Source organism: Vidua chalybeata, chromosome 5, assembly GCF_026979565.1.
Source record: "Vidua chalybeata isolate OUT-0048 chromosome 5, bVidCha1 merged haplotype, whole genome shotgun sequence".
Lineage (NCBI taxonomy): Eukaryota > Metazoa > Chordata > Aves > Passeriformes > Viduidae > Vidua > Vidua chalybeata.
In genome coordinates, this window is record NC_071534.1 from 18225093 (window position 1) to 18243171 (window position 18079).

The window sequence follows — 18079 nt, forward strand, 5'->3', positions numbered from 1 at the left end:
CCGCCCCCCGACGTTCGCGGCCGGCGGCGCGCGCGAGGCGGAAGTGAGAGGGAAGCGAGGCGGAGGCGAGGCGGCGCTCGCTTGGTTTAATGGCCGCCGGTGGCGGAGGGGACGCTCTGAGGGCGGCCCCGCGCCGGGCCGCAAAACGAACCACAGCCACTGATGCCTACGCGCAGCCCTGTTCGCTCCTCTGGCTCTCTCTGCTCAGTGCAACCACGCCTGTTCGCTGCCGTGGTTGCCTCAGTGGAAGTTGTCCAGGATTTGCCGTGCTTAGCAAAGTTTTTCTGGCGAACGGCTTATCTGCTGAACAGCTTGTGAGCCTGCGAATGCGCTGAGTGCGCATCTCTGGTGTAAGGTTTAGACTCTTCCCCTCTGCAACATCACTCGGGATATCTCAGGGGAACAGCTGACTTGCTGTGGTCATCCTGGAAGTCAGCTGGTGGCGCTCGATTCAGACTTTTCCCAGCTTGTCCATTCACAGAGACTTCTTCCCGATAGTATGTCCCGTTGTCAGGCCACGTGGGATTTTTTTTTGTATTTGCCGTTTGCAGACTTCCTGGTAGGTACACGGGATGTTGGTAGGACATTGGCATGAGCAGATGGCAGTGAGGAGTACCTGAGCTTGTTTTTCTTAGCAAGCTTTTATGGATCCTTTAGAAGTAGTCTATGATCCGACAAGAAATTACAGAGCAGGGTGTAAAAACCACATTATTACAAAGAAATAAAAATTCCTAAACCTATAGGGCAAAACACACAACTTTGTCCTTGAAATCCACATTACAGGCAAAGGAAAGTCTCTCTCTTGTATTGCATGGGTCTGCTTTGCTTTCTTTAAGCAGGGCAGCCTCGTGTCTCTGCTCTAACCCTTGGTTGGGCCCAAAAGTCATAAATATTACTATTCTGTAGCCCAGGGTGAAGGTGATGGGACGTGGCTTCGTGCTTCAATGCTGTGAAGAAGCAGAGCCCTGGCAGTGTCTTTGATGAGGTTCATGTCTTTGATGTCCCTGGGCTGAGGAGGGCCGGTTGTGTGGCAGGATGGGTGGCAGTGTGGCAGGATGGTTTCTGCAAGGGTCCATGGTATGGCTGCTGGCACCAGTGACAAGGCTCCTGCTCCCTGCAGGACTGAGGAGGCTTAGTGCAGGGGGAAGGGTGTGCAAGGCTGCATGCACACACTGCATACAGGAACACCGGGAGCTGTGAGCGTGGATGGTCAAAGGACTAGGAAGTGCTGGTATGGCCCTCATATCCTAGTGGTGCTGAGAATGGCTGATTTGTGTGGACAGGTGGGAATGAGAGTGAAGAGCATCTTTGCTTTGCAGTGACAGCACCAGAGAAAGCCACAAGATGGACATATGCTCCAGACAGTTTTGCTAAGGCTTGGATAACCCTATTGCCAGCCCTGGCCCCCATACAGCTCCGTCAACCAACATCAAGTTTGACTTGAGTCCTCCTCTGCTGCTCATTTGCTGTTTTCTTCTTCCTCCCTCCAGTGCCAGCCTTTCCAACCCCCATCCCAAGCCCCCCGCGCTTCCCCTTGCTCGCGGTGCTGCCATGCCAGGCCATGGCATTCCACATGTGCGGTTTAAGTGTGGCTGGCAACTCTCCTGGAGGGGACAGCCCCTGCCAGCCACGTGACATGCAGAGACAGGCAGACGCTGCCAACCTCAGGACATCTCTGGTCTTCTCCTCTCCTTCCTTCTGCCCAGACAGCCCTGACACTTTCGACCTCGCTTAGGGACAGCCAGAAAACGGCTGACACACCAGCTAGACACAAGCATGTGGTCTTCAGTGAAGCTGTGCCTCTTCCTGCTCACAGGTCCTTGCCTTCCCTCCCCATCCCCTCCAGGGAAAGGTAAAACAACAGCTTCTCAACAGGACACAAAAGCACATTGTTCAGAAGGTATGAGAGCTTGGGAGAGGGAGGAAACAGCCTGGAGAAGAGGAATATTCAAGTACTTGGAGAAATGAAGGAGAGACTTAAAGGATAAAAACAAAGAAAGTGGGACAGGGAAAGAAAGGAAGGAAGAAAGCTATGGAGGGCTAAAAGGGAATGAGGACAAAAGCACAGGAGTGGAGGGGGACATGGGACAGTAACAGAGCAGAGGAACAGCACTGCTACAGTAGCAAATGCAGCCATTTCAATGAGGAGAATGAGGAAGAGGTATCTCTTGTGCCCCCACCCTGGCCCGGTGCTTCTCAATCCATGGCTGTTTGCACTCCTCCAAGATGCCCAAGGTGCTATGCCAAGTGGAGCTGTCCCTAGGGGAGGGTCCCAGCAGGGAACCCCTGTGGCACTGTCTTCCCAGTGCTTGCACAGCGGAGGGGCCATCTTGTGGGGAAGGGTTTGGGCAGGACCTGCTCAGTGCTGGTGGAGAGAGACCACTGCAATGGGGGATTGCAGCAGGGGCATGGGGTGACTCCATGAGGTGGGGTGACCCAGCACAGATTGGTCTGATCTGCACAGTCTCGAATGCCTGTGACACAAACATGGCTTTTGACCTTCGTGCTGGGCAGGGCAAATGCACCCTCTGCAGCAGGAACACATTCTTTCCCCCTGGGTTTTGCTTATTTTGGGAAATATATCCATTTTCCCCAAATACTTTGATGCTTCTCAAACAGATGCTACAGGCCAAGAACTAATTCTGTCTCCTCCCACCAGTCACTTGCTCTGAACCACAAAATGTGCCAGTCTTCTCTCATCTACCCTGTTCCAAGCTACCATTTCCCTTTGGAAAGCCACAGCAAGAAAAGGGGATAAAATGCCAGGCCACCATGCCCTCAGACCAACCAGCTGTCTTTACACCCATGGAAGAGCCAAGAGAAATCTCTGCTGACATCTCTTGAAACATGCATGCATTGACTCCACCATCTCTCCCAGAGTCTCTCCTTGCCATATCTCCAAGTGATAAAAACAGGACTACAGCATGCCCCACACCTCCCCCCCTCCAAAATCCATGCTCCTAGAAATCCTTCCCCCGCAACACTATTTCCCCCAGGCAAGATACAGAGCTGAGACACAGAAACGAGAGAAAGGAAGCTGACGGACAGTCCACTGTGCAAAAACCAAACCGAGAATGGGGAGGCTCTGGGAAGGACGGGGGAGATGCCCTTGTCCCTCTCTGGCACACAGGGAGGCACATGCACGCCCGCACGCACTCACACTTGCATCCTCTCACTCCCACGGAGGATGTGCCACATGCTTCAGAGACAGGCCCATGGTTGAGTCAAGGGTAGCAGGGGTGGGTTGTCTATCCAGAGTCACCAGGTGACCGTGGAGGGGGAGGGTCTTTCACAGGTTACTTTCGTGGTTTTCCTCTGTCTCGACAGTCATGGGGGGCAGCCCTCCATTGTCATTCAGCCGTTTGGCCCTGTAGGTCTCATAGTGGATGTTGTGGGTCACTTCTTTTAGGTCCTGAAGGTGGGTCCTGCAGGGGACAAAGTGGGTCGGGAAAGAGGATATGATAGCCAATATCAGCACAGTAAGTATTATCCTTCTGATGATAATTTTATTCCCCAAAATAAATGGAAGATTTTTTCAGTCAGTCAATTTAGCTAATTATTGTTAGCCCTCTTTCTGTATGGGTAGATAGCATGGGTGCCATCATACACAACTGAGAGCTAGAGTATCAGCATTTGAGAACACACAGGCAGGATGCAGGACATGGACTGAAATTCCTGGCTATGCTTGCCAGTGCCCCACCCTTCTCTCACCTGTGCCACTGGCACAGCCACTGGCCGTCCTGGTGTGTCAGAGCAGACTGGGGCTTATCTGAAGCAGCAGTGAGGCAAGGAAGCATCAGGAGGTGTATCAGGTTCACTGCAGATCATAAGCTGCAGAACACTGCTGTGAGCATCATCTGTAACCTCCATACACAGCCTGGGGGCTTGGATTGTTATAGGCTTTGTGATGATCATTTGGGTAGCATGTTTTTACTGAAAGACTTTGGAAAAGCACCTCTGCTGCAGAAGGTATTACAAAACAAGAAGAAAGTAGGGTGATGTCAAAGCATTGTACCTGGCCAAATGTCTCAATAGCACCATACCCACAAGTGGAATGAGCCACAGGGCTTTGGTTTTGAACTGTGTTTCTGTTGTTTTCTTATTTTTTGTGCTGTTTTTATAGGGAAGAGAGATGACCCTGGATCTACAGCTCTCCTGCAGAATTTGTGCTGAGGCAACTTCATGAAACAGAGTAGAAATAAGACAGGACAATGAAAGCTAATGAAATATGAAGCTTTTCACTTCTAGCTCATATGTTCCAGCACATCCTTCAACCTGGAAGGAAATACAATCTAGGATGTGGTAGTGACCTCTTTATTACTGACCTGTTGTCAGCAGCAAATAAAAGTTTTTGCAACTTTAATGGGATTTTTTTAAAACTCCCTTAATAGAAGTTTTTGCAGCCTTGATAGGGGTGGTAGTATCCTGCTTTTCTCCAGGCATCCAGCTCATACATGAAAACTAGCACCTACCTGACATAGTGGTCGTGTCACTAAGAGAGGCACTAGAATATCTACCCTTTAAGCTCAATCCAACCCTACACCACATAAGCTTTTACTGCCTGAAATTTACTTTATTTCCCTTTTAGTAGGGGCTATTTCATTCTGACTGGATCTCGGGAAGACTCCCAGGTCGTCAAGAGCAAACTGGTGCATGACCATGACCTTACCTGATGACAAAATCTCGAAGCAGGGCAAATTCACAGTGATTGAGGTTTTCCACTGAAAAGAAAGCAATCAATTGTTACATTTGATTTTTTCAACAGCCCCTTTGTGGTTATAGAGCATGGGAAAGCCACTGCCATGGGGGCAGGTTCCAAGTGGGTAGAGCTTGCATACTTCAGAAAGGACAGACAGTTGTCTGAATGCCACGCTGTTGAGCATTGAGGAGACACACTAAGAGATGCTGAGCAGTCACACATGAATTTTCATTTGAAAGCCAAGGCAACCTCAGGAGCTTAGCTTCACACACCATGGTGTTCAGAGTGGCTCCAGCTTCTGCCAGGTGGTGACAGTGGCACCATATTGACCATGGCAGTTCTCTCCTGGCACAGCTATTTGAGAATTCTCCTTTTGTTTGGTTTCAAGCAGTTAGTCACAAATGGGATGGGAAGGTAGCCACAGGACATGCTATCTGGACTCTTGTCTATTACTGTGATCTGCAGACAATACTTTCAGCTCCCATAAGCAAGAGGTTTTTTACCTTCAATGATTCCCCAAGGTGTTTTCCTGCCCAGGACTCTTTTGCCATTCACTTGGTACTCCTTGTCACTGCCCACTACTGCAAAGGGCATGCTTTCCTGCTGGGGAGAGACATGTGGAAAGATCCATTGAACCCATTTCCAGAGACCAGCACCACCATGGTTCCCCATCCACCTTTCCACCTCTGAGCTCAACAAACACAAGGACTTTTCCAAGGGGATAGATTCTCCAGAACAAAACTTCACTGGCTGTCCTTTTCACTCCTCAGTGCTATCCCTAGAATTATGGACTCTTGTTTTCCAGGTGTCCTTGCACCCCAACAAGCTTAGTGGGTAGCTTGCAGCAGTGCCAAGGGCTCCAGAGCTGGGGCAGAGCTTTTCTGCACCTACCTCCAGCATTTCTGAGGGGGATGACCAGAGAAGAAGTACCTTAGCATAACCAACAGAGGGTCTGTCAGCCCAGAGCTGCTCAAATGGATAGTTCGAGGTGAATATTTCTCACCATATTTGTAGTTTTTTACAATAGAAAGATGGGACTCAAATAATCCTTCCTCATAAGCCACATGAACATTCATCAAGTTTAATGGCTGAGATTGTACTGAGGAAAGCCAGAAATTGAGTAAGTGTGCAGCTTTCCTGGGAAGTAGAACAGTAAACGAGGCTAAGAACTGGGAGAAACTCTGTGTTTCCAGAGCACAGAGTGCAGGAGACTGTGATCCATAGGGTTGTGCAGATGCTCCTAGGTTTACTCTGCTTTACAGATATCCCTGGAAAGAGACTGCAATTACCACAGGAATGGAGATTAAAAAGCAGTTTCTTTCTTATGTGTGAGGGCAGTGATGCTGAAGTGCAGAACAAAATGTGGTGCTCTCCTCATCCACCCTTCCCCTCCCACAATAAAATGTTTCCTACCCTGATTTTGTCGTTCTCTGTTTTATCCTCCAAGTCCTCATCAAATTCTTTCTGGGGATAAAACTCGATCCCATTTACTTCTAGTTCCTTGCGCACCTAATCAGAGAGACATTTTGGAGCACAAAGCAGCACAAACCTGAAGGGAAGGCAGTTGGCAAGGCCAGGCAAACATATCTGGGACATCCTTCCAGTGGGCAGAAGCTGGAGGGATTGTCCCAAGGAAGTGCACAGTAAAGCGAGGACACAAGGCAGCAATGATGAGTCTTTCTTCCCAACCTCAGTTACTTGTCTGGCTCTCTGGTTCCCATGACAGAACATATCACAAGATGTCACAAGGATACACACATTTCTTCCTTCTCTAACAGATGCCCTCGGAGATATAAACAGCTGCATCTTTAGGACTTAACCCACCAACCCAGCTTTGGACTCTGTGCACACCCTGGGGGTATGCAATTGCACTGCAATCCCAGGAAGAAGGATACCACTCATTTCTCCCACCTTCAAGCCAGGGCAGGAAAGGATCCCATCCAGAAGAGGAGATACTCACTCTTTGTTTGAATTCGGTTTTCTCCTCCAAGGTCATGGTGTCAGCCTTAGCAATAACTGGGATGATGTTCACTACCTTGCTGAGATGTTTCATGAACTCCAGGTCCAAAGGCCGCAAGCTGCAGCCCAAGAAGGAACAAGATGGAAGGGGTCACTTTTTTCCCTCCTCACCTTTAATCCTAATGACTGTCCAAGCATCAGGGCACCAGTGAACCCTCCCTTGTACATACCCTGCTTGCTGCCACCATGTTCTCATCTCCTTCTTCCCATCCATTCTGCCCTCTCCCAAAAAACACAGTGGCATTTCTCCCACTCTTGTTATCTTAGACCCTTTCAAGCTCCACAGCTCCCAAAGTTAAGTTAAACAGTGCCCAGTCCTGCTGGCAGGATCCCTGGGTCCATGTCTGGGGTGCAGCAGTGTAGGGTATATATCTGGCACAGAGGTACCAAGGGCTGGAGGAAGGACAAGGGACTGTGTACATACGAGTGTCCCGTAGGGGAGATGAAGTAGAGGCAGCAGTGCACACGTGTGTCTGGAATTCGTTTCTTCCTTGCAATATTCACCTCCTCTTTCAAAAACTTTTCATATTGCTCGTTGATATATTTCTCAATAGGCTCCCAGCTGTTGAAGTGGGAGAAAGAGATGAATAGACAGGTACAAATCTCCTCGTGTTCCTGCCTACAGTGTTCCCAGCTCTGATGGCAAAGCAGTCTCAGGCATAAAAAAAATATCCACCTGAAGCCTCTTGCCATCAGCACAGATGATTAAGAGTTTCTGTGCACTCACCATGTAATATGTGCATACCCCGCAATCACACACATAGACCCATGGTTTCACTGTCCCACGGCCCCATGATCAGCCCCCGAGTGCAACAAGATCCCAGATGCTTTCAAGGGCCAAGCAGATCACAATCACTCATGTACCGTCTTAACTTCAGCCCTTTCTGGGACACAAGGCTTTGATCTTGTAAAACTCACCAGTTCTCATTGTTGATCTGGTCCCCAAATCCTGGTGTGTCAATCACTGTCAGCTTCATTTTGACACCACCTTCTTCAATGACTGGGGGAGAAATTGCAAACAGTCATACTCCTCCCTGGGGACTTGCTCTCTCATGAAACATGTCTTTGTGTCCCACATACAAGGGAACAAGAGAGCTCTGCCCTCATCCCTGCCCAGCAAGCACAACCAGACCAGATTGTGTCATGCCTCAGCAGTTATGACCCCCATTTCCATGTCTGACCCCAAATTTTGGTAATATCTGCACAAAAGCCACCTTACACCACTTTGCCAAAGGAAAATGGATTTGTGCTCAGTCTGTGGCCCAAAGGTAGTACCTACCCTAACACAACTTCTCCCCTCTAATGCATCATCCTGAATCTGAGATGATGCTCATTACCCTGCACCACTGTAGGAATTGTGCTGATGCTTTGTGAGGAGCTGTGCACTACCAGGCTTGGGATGGGACCCAACAATGCAACTTGTGTAGCTTATTAAATGTAACTGCAGATGAAAATGACTTACGGCAAGGCTTAATCCACAACTGCAGACTAATGTCTTAGGTGATGAAATCTCTCTAACTACTTGTCTACCCCTCACTTTTGGCTGTGGCATCAGGGGCATTCCAGTTTAAGAAAAGCCTTGTCTGTCTCTGAGGCCACCTAAAACTGTCCTTTAGCTTCCTATGGAGAAAGGGCTGCCTAATACCAAAGAACTATTTGCGTAGACTGCTGAGATCTTCTGCAAGACTATGCTGAGGCGTCAGTATTGCTTCCACCCCAGCAGCCTGGCTCTTACCGTGCCCAATAGCTTTGATCTCCACTGTTTTGGGGATCTTCTCCTCCCGGTTCCAGCCTGAAGATTTGCGGCTCACCTGGGATTTGAAGAGGGTGTTTACCAGGGTTGACTTTCCCAGTCCGCTCTGACCTGAGGATTGCAGAGAGGAAGCTTGTGACATTTGCACAGCCTGGTGATGACAGCAGGCCCAAGGAACAGAGCCAGGCTGGCAGAGGGAGGGGCTGGAGGTGTCTCCTTGCCTTGTTCAGGCTCTGTTTTCCCTCAGAGCAACTTCTGTCTGTGCCCTCATGCCCTCCCCGCAGGGCTTGTTCTCCCACCTGGCCTCAGGGGACAGTCCCTGGCCATGGTTCCCAGTTTCTCAGCTGGTCTCTGCCTACCTACAACCATGATGTTGAAGTCGAAACCTGTCTTCATGGTTTTCTTGCGCATCTGCTCAATTATGGTGTCAATACCGATGTAGCCCAGCAAGCTGGCGTTGATGCCCATGGGCTTCATTGGTACAACTGGCTTTTGTCGCGGCTCTGGGACCAGCTCAGACATGGCTGCTTCGTTTTTGCTCTCCACTGGTCCTGCATGGGGACAAAGATTGAAAAATCATCATTGAGGTTTAACAACAGCCTCTTTGCTGATGTGTCACAGGGGCTGAGGGCAGCGTTGAGCAGCCTTTTCAAAGGCTATTGAGAATAACTGAAGGTCAAGATTTTAGTGGTAAGGCTCATCATGGAGCAACATCTACTTGAGTTTCTAGCACACTCTTCTATGTCCCACTCCAGATGAGGAGGTGAAGTGGGGTTCACTGAGAATGCAGTGTATTGATGGCTACCTCCAAACAGCAGGAGCAGCAAGTCTGACTGGGCTGATTATCAGGTGCCCAAAGCTCTGGGTGTGTCTCCTTATTTTTGCCTCCCAGTTCTCAACAGGATCACCACTGTTTTGCCCCTTCAAGTTCACCATAAAATTTGCAATGGAACAGACTTCAAAAAATTATGTGTCAAGTCCTGGCATTGAAACAGAGTTTGGGATGTATCATGAGGACTTGCATGTTGGCCCTTGCCAGGGGTGGCTGCATTACTGGCTGTGGTGCACAGGCTGAGTTCCTCAGAGGAAGACGATGGTGGAAGTGAAAGCATGGCCATAATCTCTGTGCATGCCTCCCACCCACAGACCAATGGTTTTTGTCATACTCAAGAAACTAATCATCATGATCAGAAAATTAATTATCTGCCTCTTTCTCTCCTCATCTCTGCTTCCTCACTTCTTCCATGTAAAACAATCGGGTAAAATGAAAACCCTGAGGGCTTTCCAGCCTCCCTGACCCTTTTTTGGTCACATTGCTAGGGGCAGATCTCATCCATTTATCTCTGTCTCATTAGTGAGTAACTCCCACCCGCTGGGAGGAAGCGGAGGTTGGGAAAGGACAGGGCATGGAAGAAAAGCTCTAATTGGTGGGGAAGGCAGGCGTGAGGGATGAATCTGGAAAGGAAGATGAAGGGGATAGGAATCAAATACCTTTCATATACAAGCCAGCTGCAAACTAGAGGTTCTCCCACTCTAATTACTTGACTCCCCATGCTTTGTCTCATTAGAGGGTTATTTTTCCAGGACAGAGACAGAATGCATTTTTGCTTGGTAAGTACTTCATTTGTTTTGGATGCCACTTCAGTTCAAGTATCTTACACTAAATGATCCCTTTCCATCATTTTGGCACCATTTTTTTTTCCACTTACCAGAATCCACTGGCAGCAGAAAAGGACATGAGCAGCTAGGCAGCTAGACTGCCATTTGGTGGTGACATATGCCCCTCTTCACAAGGAAAATGATTCAGAAGTCACTGGACTGGTGAGATTGATGGCACCAATCTGGGGTCCCTGTGACATCTTAGTCAAGCCAGGCAGAGACAGACTAAGAAGAGGTCAGAGAGATCTTGTTCAAGGACAGGGTTAGGCTGGAGCAGGCTTGATGGCTGAATGGGGACTCTGTCTGGCAGTCCCATCTAAAAACTCCAATGCTGACACAAGGGCTGCTCTACACAGTGAAGATTTTACATTTTTTTTTAAACTGTAATATCCCACTATCATGTGCTAAGGAAAGATCTGGTGGAAGGGCCACCCTTTGCAGGGAGAAGGGTGCCTCCACCCAGCTCCTTTTCACTGCTTGGGAAGTCTTTTATATTAAACTGGGAGAAGGAGTTTTTCCCTGTGAGAAACGACAGTAGCACAGCCACTTATGTACAGCACTGTGGGTATCATCTGAAGGCTCTTGTGCCACCTCTGTTCCACCTTGCCCACACAGGAGAGGTCAGTGGGAGGATGGCCCCCTCCTGCTTTTCCCCACCACGTGAAGGCACCCTGGACTATCATCACCCTCTCCTGAAGCAGCGAGCAGCACCCTGGGGGAACCAGAGCACAAGATGGACCATTGGCTTGAGTCAAACTGGCAATTTGGAGCACCTCACACTGCCAGGCAGCTGCTGGAGGAGGCAGCCTGCCACGCCAAGTGCTTCTCAGCTGCAATTCTCTCTCACACCCATCACAACTACTATGTGCCTTTCCTGCTGACAAAGCATCCCTTGAGGCTCCCACTGTCTTTTTTTTCAGATTTATCAAAGCTGATGTGAGCCAGGAAAGCCCATCTCTCTGGTACAGCACAGGGGGCCAGGCCAGCCAGTTCTCCTGCACCCTACCCTTCACTTGTCCTGTCCCAGGCTGCCCACAGCACCTGTGTCATGGCTGTGTGGCTGCGCCGTGCCCCTTATGCTGCTGCAGCTTTCTCCATATACACCCCACACAGCTCTGCTGGGGTCCTACCTAGCCCTAAGAGTGGGAGAAGAGAGAGAGAAATGGAATGATGAGGGAATTAGGGACAGGGGGCTGTGGCCCCAGTGAGGTACTTGGCTACTGGAGAAAGGGAGCAAATAAACTCCAAAAGTGGAAGGGAACAGGTCAAGATAGGAAGAAAGCCTAGCTGAGCAGCTGCATGGGATGGGTGCAGAACATGGGCCATGTGAGCTGTGACCCTTTCATTGCCTGGGTGGTAGCTTGTCCTCAGGGCATCTGTTACCCTCTCCTTTATTCCTTCAACGCTTGTTCTTACACAGGGAGGAGGAAGGAGGGAATTTGCTGTCAGCCTCAAGGCTCACTAAGAGGTTCATAACTCATCCCTCAGTCTCACCAAGGAAAGCCTTGCCCAGAGCCAGTAGATGTTGCTAACTGCTGTGGACATCATAATACAAGACCATTCCTTTGCGAGCTTCACTGTTGGAGCCAGGAGCTTGCAGTGACTAGGGCAGATATTTCAGATTTGAGTTCTTGGGCAGCTATAGAAAACCCTGAGACCAGGAGAAAAGATCTCCCAAAGTCTCGTTAAATATATTTCCTGGATTTTATATCAGAGCATTCAAGGTGTCAGGGTAAGCCACCTGCTTTTCTCCTCTAGGCCACTTGCCTTCTTCTCTGTGTGGGGTTCCTTCCCATACAGCCTCAGGCAGGGAAGCCCCCATTTTGCAGAAATTTTCCCAGGGCTCATCTTTCTGCATATGACTTTTCACCTTTTGCCTCCCACAGATTAATTCAAGGAGCCAGCTGAGGAACAGCCTGCTGGGGTGTGCAAAACCAGGACCAGAGCTGTAAGAGGCACCCTGAGACATGAAACACGCCTGCCTGCTCTCCTGGGAGTGGCTCTGTTTTATGTGCACTAAAGCTAATGGTGCTAGGAAGGCTCCTGAGCACATTGAGTGGCTGGTCAAGGGCTGGCATTCCGTGTCCTGGGCACATCCCTTAGCCCTCGCAGCTGTCCCCTGTAATGAATGCGCGAGAGGGCACTACAGCCAGTATGGCTGATAATGAATAGAGGGCTAGCCAAGGTTAACCACTTACATCTGCTGTTTGCAAGGCCTCCCTTTTCCCTGCTGCTTTGTTCTCTGTGCTAAGAGAAGCTCATTTAAGAGGGCTGTAGCTGGTGATACCTCCCTGCTGCCCAGATCTGGTATGAGGTGGCCCTGGGCTGGGCACTTAGGAATAATATCTGGTTAACAGGAGATGCTCCATGTGACTGGACCAAGGGAAGGCACAGCTTTTGAGGCAGGGACAGGAAGAACCAGAATGAGTGCCCAGAGACGTCCCCATGGTCCCAGCTAGCTCCTGCTTCTGACAACCATTGATCCACCCCAGAACCTCTTCCTGGAAGGCCGGTATATGTGGCCAGCAGCAGACACCACTACTGCAGCTCACCCTTCATGCTCTGATGTTCATAGGACCTGTGTAGGGACAGAGGTGGCCCTGCAGGTCCCTTGGGGGCTCAGGTAGTGGGGACCAACATCTATGTCCTGATAACCCAGATACAGTCGCATCCCCTCCCCCTGCCTTCCCATCCTTTGTCTGGCAAGAGGGAGGGAGAGCTGCAAACAGTGCTCACCACAAAACAGCTTCCAGCAATGAAAAGCTATTTAACCCCCAAATAACATATGGATGGCCTCGCTGCAGCTCTCCTCCAGTGTAGCACGAGGTTGTCCCTCTGCAGCTGGAGGCAGAGATTCTCACACACATTTCACCCCAGCCTCTTCCACCCATATGGTCCTGGACCCACAGTCCCACTCCCTGTAGATATGGAACAGGGAGGAGGGATGAGTTCAAAACCTGAAGGTGGCTGGTAGAAGCAGGCCCTCAAAGGGGCCAGGATGCCAGGTTCCTAGGAAAGAAACCAAGCAGCTGCTTCAGTAGTACAGCCTCCCTGGGGCTCATGGGCATCAGGACCTGCCCCTTGCTTCAGATCTGCAGAGGTGTTGGACTGAGCATCTCTCCACTAAAAAAATACCTTTCCCTCCTCAGTTCCTGTGATGACCCCAGGGCATTTCTTTCAGCTGTGCAGGGCAACGGCTGGAGTACAGAACAGAACCATTCTTCTTACCAGATCATTTTGCCTGGCTTGAAGATCATCCCAATCCTCTGGGCTGCTGCAGCCTTCCCAACAGCAACCTTTCTTCCCTTCAGCATTCTGCAAAGGGCTTGGGCAAGAGCTCGGCTGCAGTGAAATCTAGGGCAGTATGTGCTGAAGCCTCTCTGGAGATGCAGAAGCTGGAGGTGAAGGAGCTGGGCACATCCCCAGCCCAGCCAGCACAGCCCGAGCCATGCCCTTGGTGCTGCTCTCCAGCCGTACAATCCTCGTCCCATGTCCCAGTTCACCCCCTGGGTGGCACAGCTGTATCACAAGGCAAGAGGATGCTGAGCACCCCTGGAACATGGTAGCCACATCACCACAGCTGCCTGTGCCCCTGCTCGCATGCCTGCTGGCTCCTGTGCAAATGCTCAGGGAGAGGCACAGGACATCCCCACTGCCTGCCACTGACAAGGGACAAGCCAGGTGCTGAGCAGTTTGTGGGCACTCCCCAGCTGGATTATCCCTTCCTTTCAAAGCAGTGCCTGCCACTAACTATTCTGCATCAGCACCACAACCAGCCCTGCTCCTTCTTCTTCATACAAGACTGCTGCCACCAAAAGGAAAAAAACAGAGAAAAGACAAAGCCAGGACCGATTTCCCCCACTGCCCTCCGGGGTTATCCCTCCCCTATGCCCAGAGCTGGGCAGCGTGGGGGCACGGCGGAGGATGCCTGCGCAAAAGCCCCAGCGGTGTCCCTCTGGCGTTGCCCAGCCCTGCCAAGCCCGGAGCATCCTACCTTTGAACATGAAGCTTCCTTTTTCTCCGAATCCTCTCCCAAGGGGGTGGGTCTCCCCCCACTTTTCTAGCCTGACGCTGATGAAGCAGCACGGTGAGCTACAAAGCTCCACTTGCTTTTACCTTTGTCTTTCTTCCCTGTGTCCTCTTCTCCCCCTTTCTCCTTCCCTTCCTTCTCCAGTGGCTATTTCAGCAGAGCGGGGATGCTGGTGCTGCTCCTGCTGCCATCGTCATGTGACCTGAATATTAAACATCTCCGCAAAATCTCCCCCCGCGCACCCTCCCCCGGCTCCATCCCAGGCCCCCGCCAGCCTCCCTGACTTGCGGGGGGGGGGGAGGGGGGGGCATGGCCTCGGGGTTGGAGGGGCCGCTGCCGATGGGGCCCCCATGTCCTGGAGGGGCCCTTATTGCACACCCACACCCCACAGGCCTTTTCTTGCCTTTTTCCCTCCCAATTCCCCAGCCTTTTCAGCATCTCTGCTTGTTTAGGGAGGGGCATATTTAACCCTTCACAGCTTAGTTCCGGCGGGGCTGAGAAACGGTGCTCTTTGCCCCTAGGTATTTCGTAGGATCAGGGGATTGCAAAATCTCCTGCTTTCCCAGAGGGAGGAAATTGAGAATGTGTTGGTTCATCAAAAGCGATTTGCCCTCCAGTTTGGCTGTGAAAGTACGAGAAATCTTTTCTCCTCCAGCACCACTATTCCTGACTGTCAGCCCAAGGCGCAGCGGCAGAGCCAGCGCTGTCCCCTCTGCGTGCATGTGTGTACAAACATGTGTGTGCCTGCATCTGGCGAGCACGGACAGGTCCTCCCACTTGGACCATGTTGGAGAACACAGGTCACATCCCCTTGTGCTCTGGCAGGCACCTCCGTGTGCCCTGTGGATGTGCCTGTGCCTGGAGAGCTGTGTGGATGCCTCTGGCTGCTTGCATCTTTGCATGGGGATGCCCTTTCTCTGCTTTGCATTTCCTTCTCCTACAGCTGTGAACCCTGGCTCCAACAGGCACTGTGTTCCTGTCATGCTGTGCTGGGGCATCAACATCTGGGAATGCTTCTGACCCTCTAGTCAGTGGGATGATAGGAGCATCATGTGTTCCTCCACCACAAGACAAGCCCCCTGCGTGGGGGCCAGGCTGTGGGATGCCTGGCAGACTTGGCAAGGGTTTGGGGTTCCTCTTTTTGCAGTGCTCTGGGACAAAAACTGCACCCACTGCAGGGTACAGGAACATTTAGAAGTAATTGTCAGCAGTTACCCCGGGCTAGGCTGGGCAGTGGACAGACTGGTTTCCGACAAACAGACAGGCATTCCGGCACCCAGAAAATGTCCTGACATGGCAACCATAGTTGCCTGTCTCTCTGCTGGCTGCCAGGCTCACAAACACAAGGGCTGTCTTTCCACCAGCTATTGCCCACCCATAATTCTGGTGGGGGTCAAGAGGAAATCACTCCAAGGGGAGGAAGCCCCCATCCTCCCTCTCATCACCCTACCTCTTCTGAAGGGTCCTGCCCCATGCTGGGCTCCATGTCATCGCCAAGGGACGCCTTGGTGCCTCCCTCCCTCTGCCCAGCCCATCCCGTCAGCGGAGACCCACCGGAGCGTGGTGGGGCGCAGGACAGTTCCATCTTCGCCACCGGGGTGGCCTCGGCCCCGTCAGAGCTGCCGTGTCGCTGGGGCCCCTCGGCCGCCACGGGCCGGGGCCGAGGAGGGATTGGGGTGACAGGGGCCGTGCCCCGCAGCCGCTCCCAGGGGAGCCCCCCGCCGGCCCCGGCAGCCCGGCGCAGGGTGACCGAGAGGCAGCTCCGCTTCGTGGGGGCTGCGACAGCGAGGGGGCTGTCCCGCCGCCGTGCGGGGCCCGGGATGCGGCTGGGGCCGCTGGGGCTCCCTGGGGCGGACAGGCAGCTGCGATGAAAGGCGATCTCCTCCTCCATGGCGGTCGGCTGTAGGATGGAAGCAGAGGTGCAGGGCAGAGGCCGGGGTCCCAGGCTGTCCCTGCTGTCAGGGCTGTGGTGTCTCGGGGTGCAGAGCTCCCCGGGGCTGCTGTCATTCACATGCTTGAGCCCCCACCTCCAGCCCTGTCCGGCCAGCCCGCCTCCAGCTGGGACAATGGGGCTCTTGTGGCCTGCATGGCTCGCTCCCACGCTGGGTGCCATGGCCACTCCTGCCCTTGCCCAGCACCTTCCTGACCCCTGCCACCAGCAGCCCCACGACATGGGCAGCTCCACAACATGACCCTGTGCCCTGTTCCTATGGCAGGAGGTGGAGGAGTGATGAAGACCTGCCAGGTCAGGCCTGTGCTGCCTGCTTCCAAGGACACTGTGTGTGATTAAAAAAAAATTTAAAAATATTTGAATTTTTGAAATGCTTTCCCTTCCTCTCTTAGATTTTCCCCCCTCAAATGGCATATTCCACTGCAACAATTTATATCCCACTGCGCAAGTTCAGTGGTCACTTGTTGGGTGTTCGTCCAAGCTGATGCTTCACTCCCTTATTCTGATTTTCTTTTGCTTCTTCATTATCATCATTATTATGATTGTTTCTTAATTTTGCCAGCTTTGTGGCATTTTCAGGGTCAAGAGGGATTCAGCATTCCACATTACATCTTCCTCACTGTATGAGACTTTGAAGAGCAACATAATAAACAAGGAGGAAAGGAGAAAGGTGTTTTGGTGGGATGGGATGACAATATGAATGGTTTGGTGGGCAAGTGGGAGCAAAGAAAAGGAGAGACAGACACCCACAGCACCTGCAGTGTGGCAGGGACAATGACTGCATGATTTCAGGTGACCAGGGCTGAGTGAAGTAGAAGAGGCATCACTATCCAGTGACCCACATAAAGTCATTTGGAATGCTAGTGGAAAGCAGAGCTCAGGACAGTGTGAATTCTCTGCTTCCTTAAGGGCAAAGAGACAGAAAACATGAAAAAAAACCCCAACCTGGTATTTTTAGTATTTCCAGCAATAAGGACCTTCTCTGATTATTTATGCAGTTTAATACAGTATCTGTGACTATTTCCTTCTTCCCTAAGGTCTTTCTGGCTGTACAGATCCCACAGAGGAGAAACCATCACAGTTTTCAGGCAGCATTTGCCTTTAATTATTCCGAGATAGCCCGGCAGTGTAGCTGGCACAGGAGCCAGGTGGATGGAGACCTACCCTCTTGTAAAGGAAACCTCACTGCAGACTGCTCCTTGCTGCCTACCCAGTGCTAGAGGGAGGCAGCTCCCAGGGGGAACAACAGAAAAACAAAGCATCAACCACGCAGTTTGTCACGCACTTCCACTGGGGAAGCCTTTGACACTGCTGACAATAAAGTCCTTCATAGCCATGGAAAACACCTGGCTTAATGATGATTGTGTCATGACTAAACAGCACAAAAAGTAAACCAGAGGAGATGAACAGTTGGTTTCTCTCTAATCCAGCCCTCACCTGGTTGCTGTCTTCTTTTGCTCAGTTTCTGCATTGAGTCATGGGCAGAGTGGAGCTCAACACAAGCACGGCAGCATGCAGAGGAGAACATAGAGCAGGGGAGAGGGGACCCTTGTGAGTGTAGGCTCCCCTTCCTACAGTTTAACTTCTTCCTGACTGCTCCAAGCCCCTCAGCTCCAGTGGCGAGGTTTTTATGCTACCCCACAGCTCAGCTGTGTCCATTTACAGGGCAGTCCCACCTATCAGGGAGTTGAGGTGAGGAAGCAGGTTTCCCAGTTGGTGTTTGAAGATATGGCTGTGATGTACCAGAGAGCAGGAAATGTGAACCATGCAGCCGAGGGTGGCACATTGTGCCATGCAACCCAGCCCCTGGTCATTTCCATTTCACAGCCCTAAGTCACAAAAATGTATCTGTTTCAGACTACTCCTGCTCTTTTGAGTCTTTGCTTGCCTGGGCAAGTATAACTTTGGGCACAGCAGCAATCCTATTCACTGCATTTCCCTGCTGAGTGAGACTCCCCAGTTATGGTA

At 51.3% G+C, this 18079-nt stretch overlaps 1 protein-coding gene and 1 long non-coding RNA gene across 7 annotated transcripts; one reads left to right on the top strand and one right to left on the bottom strand.

The window, feature by feature from the left end:
• Positions 1-72: 72 nt before the first annotated feature.
• Positions 73-16066, bottom strand: SEPTIN3 (septin 3). Of its 6 annotated transcripts, XR_008430899.1 has the most exons (11): positions 15715-16066; positions 8831-9022; positions 8454-8582; positions 7637-7718; positions 7143-7280; positions 6660-6777; positions 6113-6208; positions 5203-5302; positions 4670-4721; positions 3161-3425; positions 73-664 (listed from the first exon to the last, which is right to left on the bottom strand). XR_008430899.1 is itself a non-coding variant. In XM_053942512.1 (10 exons), exons 1-10 carry the CDS (start codon positions 16049-16051, stop codon positions 3290-3292), a joined length of 1380 nt encoding a protein of 459 aa, XP_053798487.1. In that variant the 5' UTR covers positions 16052-16066; the 3' UTR covers positions 3029-3289. The 6 variants fall into 6 exon arrangements, 5 of the variants coding, with proteins under 5 accessions (XP_053798487.1, XP_053798488.1, XP_053798490.1 ...); XM_053942512.1 differs by lacking the exon at positions 73-664 and having other exon boundaries at positions 3029-3425; XM_053942513.1 differs by lacking the exon at positions 73-664 and having other exon boundaries at positions 3029-3425; positions 5203-5299; positions 15715-16053.
• LOC128787943 (uncharacterized) lies at positions 473-4363 on the top strand. The gene is made up of 3 exons (XR_008430908.1): positions 473-559; positions 3410-3479; positions 4124-4363. It is a non-coding gene; the product is annotated as an uncharacterized LOC128787943 (long non-coding RNA).
• Positions 16067-18079: the final 2013 nt, after the last annotated feature.